General features: G+C 42.5%; 1 protein-coding gene and 1 long non-coding RNA gene across 2 annotated transcripts in view; one reads left to right on the forward strand and one right to left on the reverse strand.

The window, feature by feature from the left end:
- Nucleotides 1-17397, forward strand: part of asap2b (ArfGAP with SH3 domain, ankyrin repeat and PH domain 2b) — a 48901-nt gene that overhangs the window by 5457 nt on the left and 26047 nt on the right. The window contains exon 2 of the mRNA XM_067417546.1: nucleotides 10095-10167. Within this exon, the coding sequence (XP_067273647.1) occupies nucleotides 10095-10167 (73 nt within the window). The remainder of the gene's footprint in view (nucleotides 1-10094; nucleotides 10168-17397) is intronic.
- On the reverse strand, nucleotides 12382-16131 carry LOC137041922 (uncharacterized). The gene is made up of 4 exons (XR_010898181.1): nucleotides 15740-16131; nucleotides 14150-14301; nucleotides 13953-14042; nucleotides 12382-13413 (listed from the first exon to the last, which is right to left on the reverse strand). It is a non-coding gene; the product is annotated as an uncharacterized lncRNA (long non-coding RNA).

The following is a 17397-nucleotide window of genomic DNA, read 5'->3' on the forward strand; positions in this document are numbered from 1 at the left end:
TTACCGCTCGTCCCGCGGCTCTCTCTCCCGCTGCAGACCTCGCTGAACCACGCCCCCCTTGCCACATACCCCCACCGCCCGACTCAGGCCGGGGAGCCGTCCGGCCTGCAGCCCCCCCCCCCCCCATTTCTGGAGAGGAAATCGGCCACAGCCATCTGAGCACCCGGCCTGTGGACCACCTTGAATTTAAACGGCTGAAGAGCTAGATACCAACGGGTGATCCGCGCGTTGGTATCCTTCATGCGGTGGAGCCATTGGAGAGGAGCGTGGTCCGAACAGAGGGTGAACTCTCGCCCCAGGAGGTAGTAGCGGAGGGTGAGAACGGCCCACCTGATGGCCAGACACTCCTTCTCTATGGTGCTGTACTTAGCTTCCCTCTTGGAGAGCTTACGGCTAATGTACAGCACCGGCCGCTCTCCCCCCTCCACCTCCTGGGCCAGGACTGCGCCCAGCCCCCTGTCCGACGCGTCAGTCTGCAACAAGAAAGGGAGAGAAAAGTCAGGGGAGTGTAAGAGCGGCCCGCCACATAGAGCAGCCTTCACTCGGGTAAAAGCCTGTTGACACGGCTCCGTCCACTGGACCGTATCTGGTAGCCCCTTTCTAGTAAGGTCAGTCAAAGGGCTGGTGAGGTCCGAATAATTTGGTATGAACCGTCTATAATATCCCGCCAGCCCCAAGAACTGCCTAACCTCCTTTTTGGTCTTGGGTCTCGGACAGGTTGCAATTGCTGCGGTCTTATCAATTTGGGGACGCACTTGTCCATGACCCAAGTGGAAGCCCAGATACCTTACTTCCACCCGCCCAATCGCACACTTCTTTGGGTTGGCCGTGAGCCCCGCTCCCCTCAGCGACCTCAAGACCGCCCTGACATGCTGCATATGCCGCTGCCAATCGTGACTGTAAATCACGATATCATCCAGATAGGCAGCAGCATATGCGGCATGGGGACGCAAAATCCTGTCCATGAGGCGCTGAAAGGTAGCGGGCGCCCCGAACAACCCGAAAGGAAGCGTGACAAATTGGTGTAATCCAAACGGCGTTGTGAAAGCTGTCTTTTCTTTGGACAATGGAGACAAGGGGATCTGCCAATAGCCCTTTGTTAAGTCCAGCGTCGAATAAAATCGAGCCGTGCCCAACCGATCAAGCAACTCGTCAACCCGCGGCATTGGATACGCGTCGAATTTCGACACAGCATTCACCTTGCGGTAGTCCACACAGAACCTGACCGAGCCGTCTGTTTTGGGGACCAAAACTATCGGGCTCGCCCAGTCACTGTTGGACTCCTCGATTACTCCCATGTCGAGCATTGCGCCTAATTCTTCCTGAACTACCTTTTTCTTGTGTTCAGGCAAGCGATACGGCCGGCTGCGAACTACCACGCCCGGCTCGGTCTCGATATGGTGCTGAATCAAGTCGGTACGTAAATCAGTGAGTTGTAACGGTGAGAGGTGATCTCCCCCAGGGGCCAGCGCGACTGATTGCGCTTTAATGCTCGCCTCTGGCCCGAGATCATCCTCTCCCCCGATCACCGTTGCCAACAACACTGATTCCACCTCATTCCATTTTTTTAGCAGGTTGAGGTGGTATATTTGACGTGCCCCGTTCCTATCGGATCGTATCACTTCATAATCGAGCTCTCCTACCTGTCGTGCGACCTCAAACGGCCCCTGCCACTTTGACATTAATTTTGAGCTCGACGTAGGGAGTAGAACGAGCACTTTCTCTCCCGGTGTGAATTTGCGTAGTTTTGTACCCCTGTTATATGACCGGCTCTGGCGGTCCTGGGCTTGCAACAAATTCTCCCTCGATAGCCGCCCCAAGGTGTGGAGTTTTGTTCGCAAGTCCAGCACATACTGAATTTCGTTCTTGGCCAAAGAAGGCCCCTCCTCCCAAGTTTCTCGTAGGACGTCCAGCACCCCCCGGGGCTGCCGTCCGTAGAGAAGCTCGAAGGGGGAAAACCCCGTGGAGGCTTGCGGGACCTCCCGCACGGCAAATAAGAGGGGTTCTAACCACCGATCCCAATTTTTGGCGTCTTCCTGTACGAATTTACGGATCATGGATTTAAGAGTGCGATTAAATCGTTCGACCAAGCCGTCTGTTTGTGGGTGATAGACGCTTGTTCGAATGGATTTAATGCCCAATAATCCATACAATTCGCTTAACGTGCGTGACATAAACGCCGTGCCTTGATCAGTGAGGATTTCCTTCGGAATCCCCACTCGGGAGATTAAACAAAACAGTGCGTCCGCAACACTCTTCGCAGAGATGTTGCGGAGAGCCACTGCTTCCGGATATCGTGTTGCGTAGTCCACGATAACTAGCGCAAAACGATGTCCGCGTGCGGATCGCTCTAATGGCCCGATGAGGTCCATCGCAATTCTCTCGAAGGGGACCTGCATTAATGGAAGGGGGCGCAATGGCGCTTTTGGGGCGGCCAGTGGATTCACCAACTGACATTCAGGACAAGACGCGCACCACCTGCGCACATTGTCATGAATGCCTGGCCAAAAAAATTGGGTCATTAAACGATTCAGCGTGGCCGCCTGTCCCAGGCAAGGCAGGTTGGAGAGACTGTCCGTCGATCGATCGGACCTGCTGGAAAGCGTTCTTAAGGGTGTCGTCCTGGGACTGCTCCAGAGGAAAGTCATCGCGGTCCGAGAGAATTAGTCTCTCAATCCCGCTCGGTTCCTCTGGAGTTGTCTCCGAGGGTCCCGGTTCAGTCTCCCCAAGCTGTACTCGCACCGCCCCCTTCCTTGCCTTTTTCCCCCAAGCGGCATCCGCACACAACGATCCCAATAAAGCCGTAAAGGCGGGCCAATTCGTCCCCAGAATTAGCGGATGCCGGAGGTGTGGACTAACCGCCACCTCTATACTATGCTTTTGCCCCCGAAATTGTATCGTGACTGGGACAACCGGATATTCCACCACATCCCCGTGCACACACCGCACCTTAACCATGCGGCTTGTATCCAATGCCCCAGGCTGCATCAGGCTTTGATGGATCGAGGTTTGGTTACATCCTGAATCCACCAAGGCCTGATATGTACCCCCCTTGATACTTACAGGAATTTGGTACTCTCCTGCTTGATCGGGGGTGGTCCGCTGGACGTCCGGGATCCGGATCATTGTCCCGATGTCCATCATCGGACATCGGTCCACAAAATGATCCGGATCACCGCACCGCCAGCAGGCCAGCCCAGGCCTACCCGCCGCCCCTGCGGCGGGGAGTGGGTTGGACAATGAGCGCGGGGAGGGCGCGGAACCAGAGCCACTATCACCCCCCATCCCCAGCAGCCCCGCCCCCCTGGGCGGAGCCCGCGAACTCCCGAGCGGTCCAGGGCCCATCCCACCCCGGCCTCTGGGGGGAATCCGAGGAGGGCCCGGAGGGCGGGACCTAGGGAGAGGGATAGGAGGAGAGGGAGACACAGAGGGGGGAGAGAGAGAGCGAGAGGTTAAAAGGGGTGCGCCGACCCCCGGGCACGCCACCAGGTGGTCCTCCGCCAGGTGGATGGCCGTCTCCAGCGACGTGGGCCGGTGGCACTGGACCCACTCGGCAGTTTTCCTTGGGAGCCGAGCGATGAACTGCTCCAGTACCACCAGATTGACGATGTGGTCCACGTCGCTTCCGCCGGCCAGGAGCCATCTGCGGCATGAGTCCCGGAGCTGTTGGGCCATCGCGAAGGGTCGGCCGGCCTCCCCCCACTCCAGGGAGCGGAACCTCTGTCGGTGTTGCTCCGGGGAGCGGCCGACCCGCTGGAGGATGGCCTTCTTTAGGTCATCATAGTCCAGGAGGTTCGCCACCGGTAGCTGTTGTGCAGCCGCCTGGGCCTCGCCTGTCAGCAGTGGTATCAGGCGCACCGGCCACTGTGCCCGGGGCCACCCGCAGGCCTCCGCGGCCTTTTGAAAGAGGTCAATGAACGCCTCTGGGTCATCCTGTGGCCCCATTTTGTGCAGGGGCACGTGGACCGGTGCGCTGGCGAGCCCGGCGGGCTTCGGTGCGAGCCTCCCGGTCGATCCAGCTCCGGAACTTCTCGCGGTCCTCTTGCTGGCCTCGGACAATGGCCTCGAAGCGGCGCTCCTGGTCTGCCCGAAGGTCCAGCATGGCTTGGTGTTGGTCCTGATGGAGGACCGCGAGGGATGTAATAATGTCCGCAAATGGCGAGGCGGAGGGCGTCTGCATGGCGGCGGCGCTGTCCTACTTCCTCCCGGGTTTCGGCACCAATGTAACAAAGTTCTTAATGTGAGGAAGGAAGAGGACACGGGAGTCGGCTGGACGGTTGATGCTCTTTTATTTATCAACTCAATATTCAAAAGCACACTTAGTAGTGTGGAGATTCTTTCCCACTCCAAACACTCGCGATCACTTCCGGGTCGGTACTTCCGGCTTCCGGTTTCTCAGTCTGTGTTTCAACATCAACCGTCCGTCTCTCTCTCTCCCTGGTCTCTGGTTCCGCCGAGGTTTTATACCCTCTCCGCGCTCATTACTGGAACAAGAGACAGGTGTTATTAATCTGCGTCCAACCCACTCACTTACCGCTCGTCCCGCGGCTCTCTCTCCCGCTGCAGACCTCGTTGAACCACGCCCCCCTTGCCACACTATATCTTTAACCAAGCCACCAAATCAACTGTACCACGGAGTAGACTTCAGGACAACCAGCTGGTCTCTCTCTTCTGTCCCTTGCAACCAGTTTACATCACATGCACAAAGGACTGGATGCACATGCTAAATATTCTGAAATTAAGAAAAAAGACACAAATAAACAATAATCAGTAAACAGCAAATATTTTAATATTAATATTTGCATTCACATCATTACTTTCACTAATTTGATGATGAAAAATTATTTTGAAACAGCTGAAACATCACTAACATAAAAACAAGCCCATGAAGAGCGTCTGTGAGTTTTACATTTGTTTGCTGTTTAGTCTGTCGACCAGAATGTCATAACGAAAAGTGTGTTTAAAAAAATGATCAAAAGAACTCGAACGTCAACGAAACGTCATCGTAACTATCTAATGTACCAAATCAGATAAGACACATTAAAACTTCTTGCATTAATGTAATACGAGGTTCTCGTCGCCATTTCCTCACAATAATGCTAGCATGTGATGCACAACATGAGAAATATACCCTGACCACGAATTAAGGATTTGTTCTCTTGGTTTACTCAGTCGTGTCTACATTGTAACTATACTAATTTAATTTGTTCAATTTATCAAAAGCTAACGTTAAACTGCTAACGTTCTAGGAAGTTAGCTCATCATTAAAACACTCAAACTGTTGAAATATACAGAATTAGGTGATGACAGCACAACCATTGCATGAAATTACATTTAAAGGGTCATGAAACCCCCTCTTTCAGCTCAAATCCACCTCGTAATCTTTTTGAAAAATGCTACTTAAATGGGCGTGCATGCCCGTGAAAAGAGGGGAGGGGGTGGGTGTGGCAGAGCGAGGCAGGGGAAGAAAGAGGAGTGGCCCATGCCAAATCTCAACAAAAATATGGGGTTAAACGTAACGAAATGCAGGATTTTTAAAGCTGGCAAAATTAAAGTCCAATAAAATACACTGACAACCGTCTGTTTGACCATTTAAAGTAACCGAATGCCTTGCTACATATATTAGATTAATCGGAATTGTTTAAAATATAGAAATGCATACACAATTATTATTGTCATTTATAAATATAGAATTATGTTTGTATACACAGTATAAATGCATATTTTTTTAAAGAAAAAGAAAAAATGATCGAAAAAAACAACAACCGTTATGTACATATAGCCGAGATCTAACTTACGCGCGTCCCAGAACACCCATAATAAAGATAGACAGCGACAGTGAAGACTACAGTAAAAGCAGTACAGAGGGCTCTGCTGAGGTGGAGGACTTTTCTCCTCCTGAAACCCCAGGGGAAGATGGTTCAGATAGCGGTGCAGTTCCTCAGCCCAATCAAACCGGACTTGGTACAGCATTGCCGGCAAGACGCAAACTGCGTTGCTGAGCAAAACCGAAGTCCACCTGTCTCCAGTTCTCGTAACTTTCATTCGAAAAATGTTTGTTACACACATAAAGCTTTGAGGTGTCGCTAGTTGATGGCCAACCAACCGCCCGCAGCCAGAGACTAGCCCTGGCAGCATCGCGGGGAAAGCCATGCAACACACCCGAATCTTTACACCAGGGAAACAAACACTTACGACCCATCATAAACTCCTCTCATCTACTCCGTGAACACGCAGACTGTCACTTCTGCCATTTGAAAGAACCACGTGCTGTCATGAATAATTAAGAGACGGTGTCTTCTCATAGGATAAGAAAACTCAGTCTCATTAATAATAATGAGACACCGATGCGTCACGTACAAGCGGCAACCTCCCGCGATCTCTCTTGAAGCCAATACGGAAGTAATGTAAACTGCAATTCGTTAACTGGCCACTAGGGACAGGCTCCAGAAGGGAGCAGAATCTCATTGAGCCCCATGTTAAAATTCTCAACTTTAAAGCAGAAAAAAACATGTTTACAGCCTGGTACAAATTGTGGTTTTGGCTTATAAGGCTAATTTTGATCTTCATGACAACTCTGAGGGGGGTGAATTTTTTTATAACTCATTCGTTTACGTAATATAAAGCCTTAAGGTTCTGCATAATTAAGGGCGTGGTTACAAGTGGATAGCCATTTATCTGCCGTCTATAGTTATTGCGTCACCTCAGCTCCGCGCACATCCCGCCTTTTTGCCCATTTTCTGTTATCCGGGAATGACACGCGATGACTCGCTCACAAGATGGCAACGCCCAGCTCGGCCATACTTTAAGCTTCAGAACGGCTTATCGGAATCCTATGGGTGACGTCACGGACACTACGTCCATATTTTTTTACAGTCTATGGTCACGTAGCACTATTAGAGCGATGGTACGTCACAAGCTGTGACGTGGACGCAATGTAGTTTTTAAACCCGGAAGACGAAAATAGGGTGAAAAACATAAAAATTGACCAGATTCCCCTTTTAATTAAATCTAACAGATGCTAACATTATGTTCAATGATGTGCAACACACATACCTCTGTTAAAATCTCAAAAATTTAGCTGTAGGGTTTCATGACCCTTTAAAATAAAAATCGATTTATAATGCTGTTTATTGCTTACCTGTCGAGACCATGGACGAGACTTGCGTGCAGTGCAGATTGGAGAAGCCTTCATCGGTCACGGTTCTTTCCGCGCATGCGCAGCTTCCTTGCTCCAAGACGACGTAAATTTTACTTGATTTTTTTAAAATAGCTTCATGTACTTTATTAATTTGTGTAAATATGCCAGAAAGTCACAAGTGAAATTTACTTGTCTGTTGGATGTCTTATATTTACAAGTAAAAATTGAGTACATGTTTAGATTTTACTTAAAACTCTAGAGTTTTCACTTTTACAAGATTATTCTTAGCAAAATATTCATCATTTTTCCTGTTTTATTTACTTTGCCATTAAATCATTTTTTACAATGTAGCACGAGAGCTGCATACACCCACAGATGTGGTAAAAATGGCAGTTAGTATACTTTTTCTGGTTATTTCCGGTTCTTCCATCTCTGTGCGTGGTGTCCTGCTGAGACTTGCCTTTGATGAAAACCCCAGTGCAGTTAATATCTCTCATCTCTTTCTCGCCCTTTCTGCTCTCTCTTACTTACCCTTCATCTTTTCTCATTCCTTAAGGCTAAGGCTGTCCCACTTCTTGTCCCAGCTTGTCCAGTCTAGTCTTTTTCTCGCACACACGTGTACTCACTGTTTTTCCATATCTTTTTTTTATGTGTATGCAGTCCTGATGGTCGTTCTCTATATTTTGTAAACCGGTGAGCTCAGAGTGCACTTTCTGACATACAAGACCAATTTCTGCAAAGTGTCACACATGAACAACTATCAGAACCTATGTATGTATAGCAGGGGTGTATATTGTATAGAGGGGTGTATAGTATACTATTGTCATTTTTATACTTTATTATTATACTTCAGTATTGTATAGGAGTATTTTGTAGTATTACTGAGTTACTTTCCCAAGAAAAATAAATACGTTTTACTATTTTATGTAACTTTAAAAGTACCAAATGCATTTTTTTTTGCAGGTCATCTTGACAATCTTTTCTATTTCTGGCCATTTTACTGAGCTTACAAGTGGATCAAAATAAAGTCCAGGTTGAACTTGTATAGACAATGATAATTTCTTTAAAAAAATGATATAATTTCATTATATAAAAATAGCCTTCAGTTTTAATTTATTGAATGGGCACCATGATTTTTCCAATGAAGTCATGTTCCTGTATCAACATATTTTGTTGACCCTGGAACATTTCTGCCCGCAAAACATAACATAATCGAACTTATCATATAAATAAAATCAGAGGGAAACACGCACCTAACCCTGGTTATAAGCCTAAACTTGACATAAACTCCATACTTGCCCCTGATTGGTTGATTGGAATGTCGATATGTTGTACTTGGTGAAATCACATTCCCCATATGGTCCCTAACTACAATCATTCTTCTTGTGAAAATCTCCACATTGATAAAAACTTTGGTTAAACAGTTTACTTAATAGGTTGTGTGTGAATGTTAGCTTATTTCTTCAGTCCATTTCTAAAACTAAGAAATTTTACTTTAAAAAAATACTACAATTAAGTTTGGCGTTTGAAAAAAATAAAACCCATGAAATGATATTCATATGACATGCTGAAACATATGGCCCTGTACCTGGGATGAAGACATTTCACACGCGATGCAAGCAGAACTCCTGCATGTGAACAGTGTTCAGGGTAACTGTTAGTGATGCACGAGTCTGCTTTTTTTCCAACCCGCGGGTCCCGCTTTTATGAAATTATTTGGCCCGCCCCACACCACTGTATGTATATTTTTTTTACATCCCACATACGGGGTCCGCGGGTTATGAGACGACCCGCTCATCACTAGTTCAGGGCTATCTGTTTCAGGGCTACATGGTTGTCATGTCAACAAATGCACACGCTCATCCCCTGATATGGAGTTTACGACAGTAGTTGAGGACAATATTTTTTCCCAACTGTAGGGGGATTCCGAGAGCAAAAGTTACCAAGTGCTGCTTTAAAATACCTATTTTCTGTTTTAATATATTATCAAATGTAATTTATTCCTTTGATAGCAAAGCTCAATTTTTTGCATCATTACCCCAGTCTTCAGTGTCACATTACCCTTCAGAAATTATTCTATGCTAATCTGGTGTTTAAGAAAGTTTTCTTCTTATTCTCAACATTAAAAACAGTTGTGCTATTTAATGTTTGTTGAAACCAAATTTTGATGATAATTTCTTTGAAATATAAATCTTTTGTTGTATTATAATTGTCCTTACTGTGATCAATCTGATTAATTTGATGTGTCTTTGCTGAATAAATGTATTAATTTATATTTTAAAAATCTCACTTATCCCAAATTTCTGAATGGTTGTATATGTCATTGATGATGAAATGCTCTTTATGCTCAATTTCAGACTGTGAAATTCAGTAATGTATGATTGTTGTCAGCTTTGGCAGGCACCAGTTTTATCCCTTGTCAAAAGGTTTTGTCTTGTCGTACCAGACATAACTTCAGCATAAACACAGATTTTACGCCATGAGTCTGTCTACTTCCCTCGGCTCTTTTTAAATATGTGTGATTCACCGTGAGTGAAGGGTGGCTAAATTACAGGCTAAGTATGTCTGGACTTGAAACATTGTGTTGTTTGTGTGTGTGTATGTGTGTGTTTGTGTGTATGTGTGTGTGCGTGTGAGTGAGTGAGAGAGGGAAGTATAAACCACGCTATACAAAACCGGGTTACAAATAGTTTTACCTTTGTTATTATAGTTTGACCTACTTTATGCAGAGCAAGCTATTGGTTATGCGTATTAGGTTATAGAATTTGCACCATTTGTTTTAGGGCCTTTAAGTAAAGATGAAACTCCTATTAGTGCAGTTTATGGAAACAAACCAATTTGTCTAACCATTTTATTAAAAAATGATTCCCCACATAATTATCGAGTGTATATATAATGTCCATTCAGCCTGAAAAAAAATCCCTTTTAGAACATGTTTCATGTTGTTTTGCAGGCACTGGATCTGGATCGCAGTGTGCTGCACAAAATGAAGAAGTCAGTCAAAGCCATAAACAACTCCGGTCTGAGTAAGTATTACAAACAAAACCACAGGGTGTTAATGGAGGAGAGGCTTCACTACACTGAATAAACTGCTTTTGTGGGAAAACAGCTTATCATTTAATGAATGACCCATTGGCTAATACTGACTGCACTTAAACATTTTTTTGGGGGGGATTTATCTATTTTTAGAGTTTATACGAAAAAAAGTTTCTGAACAAAATTAAATGACTTAAAGGCTGTAGGCTGTAATGTGAATGGTAATAAACTCACATGTGATCCAGGTTAGCCATTATGCTTTCTCCAATGGTAGATTCACGGACTCTCGCATCTCCTAATAATAAAACCATCTCTGATTTAAAAAAAGACCATTTGCCTCTCAGCTTTAATCAATAACCAATACATTGAACTAATAAGCTCACCAGTTCATTTTTGAAAAAAAGATTTTGAACATATAAATTAGTGGGTGGGCAATTGTTCTGGTAATCCTATACTAAACAATATCATATTGATAGATAACAATAGCTTGGACAAAGCTTTTAGTTTCATATACAGTGTGATTCAAGTCATTGTTATTCTAGTAGTGAGCAGGTTTTGTACTCTATCTCGCACATTCCTCTCATTCTTAACAGAACACCGATACCTGTTCTAGCAGGAACATGCTTATTTCCTCTCTCTCTTTCTTTTATCTTAATCCTGTGTTCCATGTACAAGTTTACAGCCAGATGATCACATAGTGTTTATTTAAACCTACAAATAAATAAATAAATAAATAAATAAAGTATAATAATAATAATAATAATCTCAGAGCTGGTGAGTTATCATAGACATGAACTAATATACATGGTTTGTATACATACTGTGTGAAATAAAAATGGCTCCTATTTACTTTTTTAGCACATTGTAACACTTGTTTTGTTGTGAACAATTAATCTGCACAAGTTAATCTATAACATATTTTTTATTGGTTTGTCATCCTAATATCTTGTCAAATGTGTTTGACATTTCCCTCCAACCATCAGAAAAACTAAAATGATCAAAAATGGCTTTTTGTTCATTTCAAATAAAGCTAAAATAAATAAAAATAAAAATATTGGATGAAAAACTTCAAATTTAAACAATGTCATTTGTTTTTGTACAATGTTTCCTTTTTTCTCATTGTAGATAGTGCAAGTTACGTTTAGCTCACTTACAAAGAAATTAAGGGTATATATTGTTTATGGTAGGTTTATTGACAGATAGAGACAGAATATCATAAAAAACGAATTATTTATACAGTTTATACATTTATTTGGATTTCAGTACATGTAATAAGTATTCGATTCCCTACCATCCAGCAATAATTTTGCCTCCCACAGATTGGTAATGTGCCCATGTGGAACACAGATTAGTCTTGTCAGGTACTCCTAATGTCGGCTCATTATGTGTATAAAAAATAACTGTCCACAGAATCTGTATCTCCCATTCCTACCTCTCCACCACAATGGGCAAGACCAAAGAGCTATCAAAAGACATCAGGGGCAAGACTGTAGAGCTGCACAAGGCTAAGATGGGCTACAAGACCATCAGAAAGAAGCTTGGTGAGAAGGAGACAACTATTGGTGCGATTATTCGAAAATGGAATAAATACAAAGTACACTGAAAAAATAAAACCCTTGGATCAACTTAAAAAAATTGAAGTAATCGATCACACGAAATATTTTACATTGACTCAGGTAAATAATTTAATTTAGTTTAATTTGAAAAGTTTAAATCCATGCAACCACTTTTTAAAGGTTGATCAAACTAATTATTTTAGATTGGAACAAACTAATTATTTTAAATTGGATCAAACTAACAAATCATTATTTTATGTTGGAATAAACTAATTATTTAAATTAAAACAAAGTAATATTTACAGGCCAAAGTAAATTAATTATTTTAGATTGGAACAAACTAATTATTTTAAATTGGATCAAACTAACAAATCATTATTTTATGTTGGGATAAACTAATTATTTAAATTAAAACAAAGTAATATTTATAGGCCAAAGTAAATTAATTATTTTAGGTTGTCTCAAATTAAGATGTCATTATTTAAAATGTATAATCAAAACAAAAAAAAGCTTTTAAAACATTTTGATCAATGACTATCATAACACTTTCCTTTAGAACACATTTATATTTATTGTTCAATGAACATGTTCACATGTATGAAGAAAAGTCTGCTTCACACAAAAATACAAATTTGTTACAAATAATCAAATCACCACTTGATGACATCACATTAGTAGTAATATTAAATTAGGAATGTTTGTCCTGACAACATAGTTCACCATAAAACATCCTAAAATACAATTAAAATATTAAGATACAAATGTATTTCATGTCCATAAATGTATATGATGATGAACAGTCTCTTTCAGCTGAACACCAGAGACAAATCCTGGAACTGCTCCTCAGACAGTGAACAGTGATCACTGCATCAGTTTCTGATACAGAGCTGTAAGCTCTACATTTAAAGGGTTAGTTTACCCAAAAATAAAAATTCTGTCATTAATCACTTATCCTCATGTTGTTCGACACTCGTGAGACCTCTGTTCATCTTCGGAACACAATTGAAGATATTTTAGTTGAAATCCGATGGCTCAGACAGGCCTTTAATGACACCAATGTCATTTCTCTCTCTTAAGACCCATAAAGAGTTCTGATTGGGCCAGCGCTTCCCGTGATGTGATTGGACAGCAGCTTAGCGCACTTTGCCCGGAAAGGTCCCGCCTCTTACCATAACGGGGAGATGCAAGCGCTGAATGCGCGCTCTTCTCCACAGCAACGAGACCACGCCCCCTATTTTGTGTGTTCTTGTGGGCGGAGGGTTAGTCAACAAACGGTTCTAGTAACGTCATTACAGCAGGAAGTGCAGGGGTGTAGTCCAAACCGGCTGTTCGCTGTAGGCTTTGAAAGGGAACTTCTGTTAAATAAAATATCTCGCTTGGCATTGAACTTTGAGCTTTATAATTTTACAGGTATTATTTATGCTCTAACAGCAACATTTCACACTAACTAAAGTTTGAAAGATAGAATTGCGAAGAACGGGACCTTTAATGACAGAATATTCGTTTTTGGGCGAACTAAACCTTTAAATATAACCTATTTGTATGCAATATAGCAAGCAGGTTCCGGACCTCTGATCCTTCAATGACAATTTTAATGTCTTTTGGTGGATGAAGAGGATCCTCTTTCCCAGTGATAAAGATCGCCATGGTTGTTTGCTCCAGTTCTTCAATCTCATTTTCCTGCATAAAAAAGAAAGAGAAAATAAGTACATTATAGTTTCAGAACTCTCCCATTTTCAGCTCTTACACACTCTAAACTGAACTTGAATAGGCGCGTGACGAGTGAGAGCAAAGCGAGGCCGGTAAGTAATTGGATGATCAGTGCCAACTGCACGTCACACTGGTCTCAGAGCTTTCACAGAGGAGTGAAGGGAGAATAAAAGGAGGAGCAACGACAGTGAAGGAAGAGAGAGGACCAGGCATGGATTTTACATAGCATAAAGGTGTTAAGTCATTTGCAAATGGATTCCTTTGGACACACTTATTTTGACAGTGTTCCAGGGAAGACAAGGAAAAAAAAGATGTCTGGGCATGGTCTAAGTGTTCACAGCTCAAAATTCAGCATCAAAGATTTCTCATAAATAGTGTTAAAATCTCATCTTGTGAGCTGAGTTTCTCATCACACCCCTATTTATTAAAAGTGGCTAGGAAAACCTAGACTATGACCATGTTAGTCTGTAGGTGTTATTTGTGTGAGCAAGTGAGAGAGATGCCCTTACCTGGTATTCTTTGAAAAGGTGCGCAAAAGGTTCGCCGAGGTAGATCAGAGATTTGAGGATGCATTCTCTTCTGATGGTGATGTCTGCAGTCTGAGTAAGAACAATAACTATGAATTAAAATTAAACAATTACAAAAACAAAAACAAAAAAAACACTATTCAGCCATGGATCCCACTGATTATCAAATTCATAGATACCTCATCTAAAACCTGCAATGTCCTGGTGGACTCCTCCCTTGCTCCTGATGACCTCCAACAGTTTGGTGGAGTGCTTGTCCAACTGCACCAAGAACTTGTAATCCAACTTGTCACCAAAGGAACTGTTGTAATTCGCATGAACTTAAATTGATCTTAAAAGTAGAGCATACAGAAATAAGTTTAGAAGATGGTGAACACAAAACAGAATCCCCAGCACAACCGTACTAAATTACAACAACAACAACTCATTAGTGAATCAACAGTTAGGTCTAAAAATGTGGAATGCCAGGGTATGGCAAATGCCATACGTAAACGAGTAGTCGTGTGCCCAGTCTATTCTCTGCTATATGCCGACCTAAAACATTCACTTTCATAAAATCATCATCAAAGCAGTCCATATGTGACATCAGTTAGTTAATTCGAATCTCGAAGCATCGAAAATACATTTTGGTCCAAGTATCACAAAAACTATGACTTTCAATCTACGACGTGTTCCTCAAAAAAAGATTAAAATGGTTCATGAATCAGTGAATTAATCAATGATTCGGATCGCCAATGTCACGTGATTTCAGCAGTTCGGATCGCGTGTCGAACTCCCAAACTGCTGAAATCACGTGACATTGGCGATCCGAATCATTGATCAATTCACTGATTCACGAACCGTTTTAATCTTTTTTTAGGAACACGAAAGAGAAGACAATGCTGAATAAAGTCTTTTTGATATTTTTGGACCAAAATGTATTTTCGATGTTTTATTAGCTTTCTGGAAATGGACAGTAAAGTGGGCATTGACTGCATATGCTCTGGGACTAAAATATAAAATATCTTAAACTGTGTGTGAAGATGGAGGTCTTAAAAAGTAAGGAACAACATTAGGGTGAGGAGTTAATGACATTCATTTCATTTTTGGGTGAACTAACCCTTTAAGAGCTGGAATAGAGTGTGGCCCCTTTAAGAGCTGCGAGTTTCACTATTGAACTGCCGGTATTTTGTGTGTGTGTGGAACTGTGCCGCGATTCACGCAAACTGTGAGAAACACAGACTCGGGAGCACTCTTTTTCAGAAAAGTAACCTGCTTATTCGTTTTAGCCGATTGTAATGTATTTAGTTCAATACTGTAAGCAGTGATGGTGGTAATGATTTACCTCAGATAAGTTATATGAGCAAGCTTCAGCGCGCTCGGACTGCAGAGAATGTGCTCAGCGAAAAAACACACTTTTCTTTTGAACTGGAATCTAATAAAAGTTAAGCAGAAAATATTGTAGCTTATATAGGCTATAACTGCACTTGTTTCGAGAAATGTTATTGTTAACTCTTTCCCTTGACACGGTCAATGCCCCCACAAAATGAATTTAGATAGTTTGCATCATGGTTTGCATGCATTTAGGTTATTAACGTTACTCACCCGCCCAATAAGGGGCTAAAATAACCGAACGTTATAGTTTGAATGAAGATTACGAACATTTCGAGTGCTATCTTAAAAGTTAATTTACACGCTATCAAGCGTTAGCGCTGAAATTACGGCCAGACTCAAGTCCCGTCAGATATACTTGAGGTAAAAACGTTAACGGTAGACAAAGTTTCTCTTACCTTATCAATGTTCCTCGTAGTTCTGTCTCGGAGCCTGGCTGGATGGGTCTGACGTCCGTTGAAATGTAACGTTATGGTCACGGCCACCGCTCAAGTTCGTGCTGTGTTCTTCTCAGACAGTTCTCAGACTTTTTTTTTTTTTTTTGAACCACAGAGAGCGGGATCTGCAAGTCAACAATGCGCATGTGCAAATCCTGCTTAATCTAAAAAAAATGCTCTGATCAAATTAATAAATTCAGTTTAATGTCCCGCTGCCCATTTAGATTCTATCAATGTAAAAAAATGGATTGAACCATAAATCTAAGCTAAAATGTTTACTTGACATGAAAAAATTAAAAAAAATAAGCTATTTCAATGAGAAAATACACATTAAACGAACAACACTAAAGTTATACTTTTTTCAGTGTAACCATCAGTCACCCTTGGTCTGGAGCTCCATGCAAAATCTCGTCTCGTGGGGTAAGGATGATCATGAGAAAGTTGAGGAATCAGCCCAGAACTACATGGGAGGAGCTTGTTAATGATCTCAAGGCAGTTGAGACCACAGTCACCAAGCAAATCATTGGTAACATAAACTTTTCAATGGATTGAAATCCTGCAATGACCGCAAGGTTCCCCTGCTCAAGAAGGCACATGTCCAGGACCGTCTGAAGTTTGCCAATGAACATGTAAATGATTCAGAGAAGGCTTGGGAGAAAGTGCTATGGTCAGATGCAACCAAAATTGAGCTCTTTGGCGTCAACTCAACCTGCCTGTTTGGAGGGTGAGAAACACTGACTCTGACCCCAAGAACACCATCCCTACAGTCAGGCACAGAGGTGGAAACATTAAGCTTTTGGGGCATAATGGGAAGACTTTACGGCATTGAGGGGCCAATGGACTGGGTTATGTACCGTCATTTCTTGGACTAGAACCTCCTTCTCTCACCCAGAACCCTGAAGATGAGTTGTAGAGGGGTCTTCCAGCAAGACAATGACCCAAAACATTCAAACATTCATCCAAAGCAACAAAGGAGTGGCTGAAGAAGAAGCACATTAAGGTCATGGAGTGTACTAGCCAGTCTCCAGACCTTAACCAATTCAACTCTGCGGCCCATCCGTGGGTCCAATATTGCATCATCATTCAATCATTCAAATTATGCTGCAGAGCTAATGCTATAGAAAATCTGTAAAGGGATCTGAAACTTTGAGTTGCCAAACGACGGCCAAGAAACCATAATGATTTAGAGAGGATCTGTAAAGAGGAGTGGACCCACTTGGCGATCAACTACAAGAAATGTCTTACCTCTGTGCTTTCCAGCAAGGGTCTCTCCACCAAGTACTAAGTCCTGTTTTGCTTGGGGATCAAATACTTATTTCACACACTGAAATGCAAATAAATGTATAACCTTAATATAATGTGTTTTTTTCTGTATTGTTTGGTTGATATTCGGTCTCTCTCTGTTTAAATAAACCTTCCATAAAACATATATTTCTTTGTATGTGGGCAAACTTACAAAATCAGCAGGGGATCAAGTTATTGTTTTCTCTACTGTATACATTTTTGTAGACAGTGGCATTTCAAAGTGCGTTACATAGCCATGATAAAGAGAAAGAAATAAAAGATGCACAACACTCATTTATAAAATCATTTAAGAAAATAAACATTAAACGAGCAGC

The sequence above is a fragment of the Pseudorasbora parva genome, chromosome 15 (genome assembly GCF_024679245.1).
Source record: "Pseudorasbora parva isolate DD20220531a chromosome 15, ASM2467924v1, whole genome shotgun sequence".
NCBI lineage: Eukaryota > Metazoa > Chordata > Actinopteri > Cypriniformes > Gobionidae > Pseudorasbora > Pseudorasbora parva.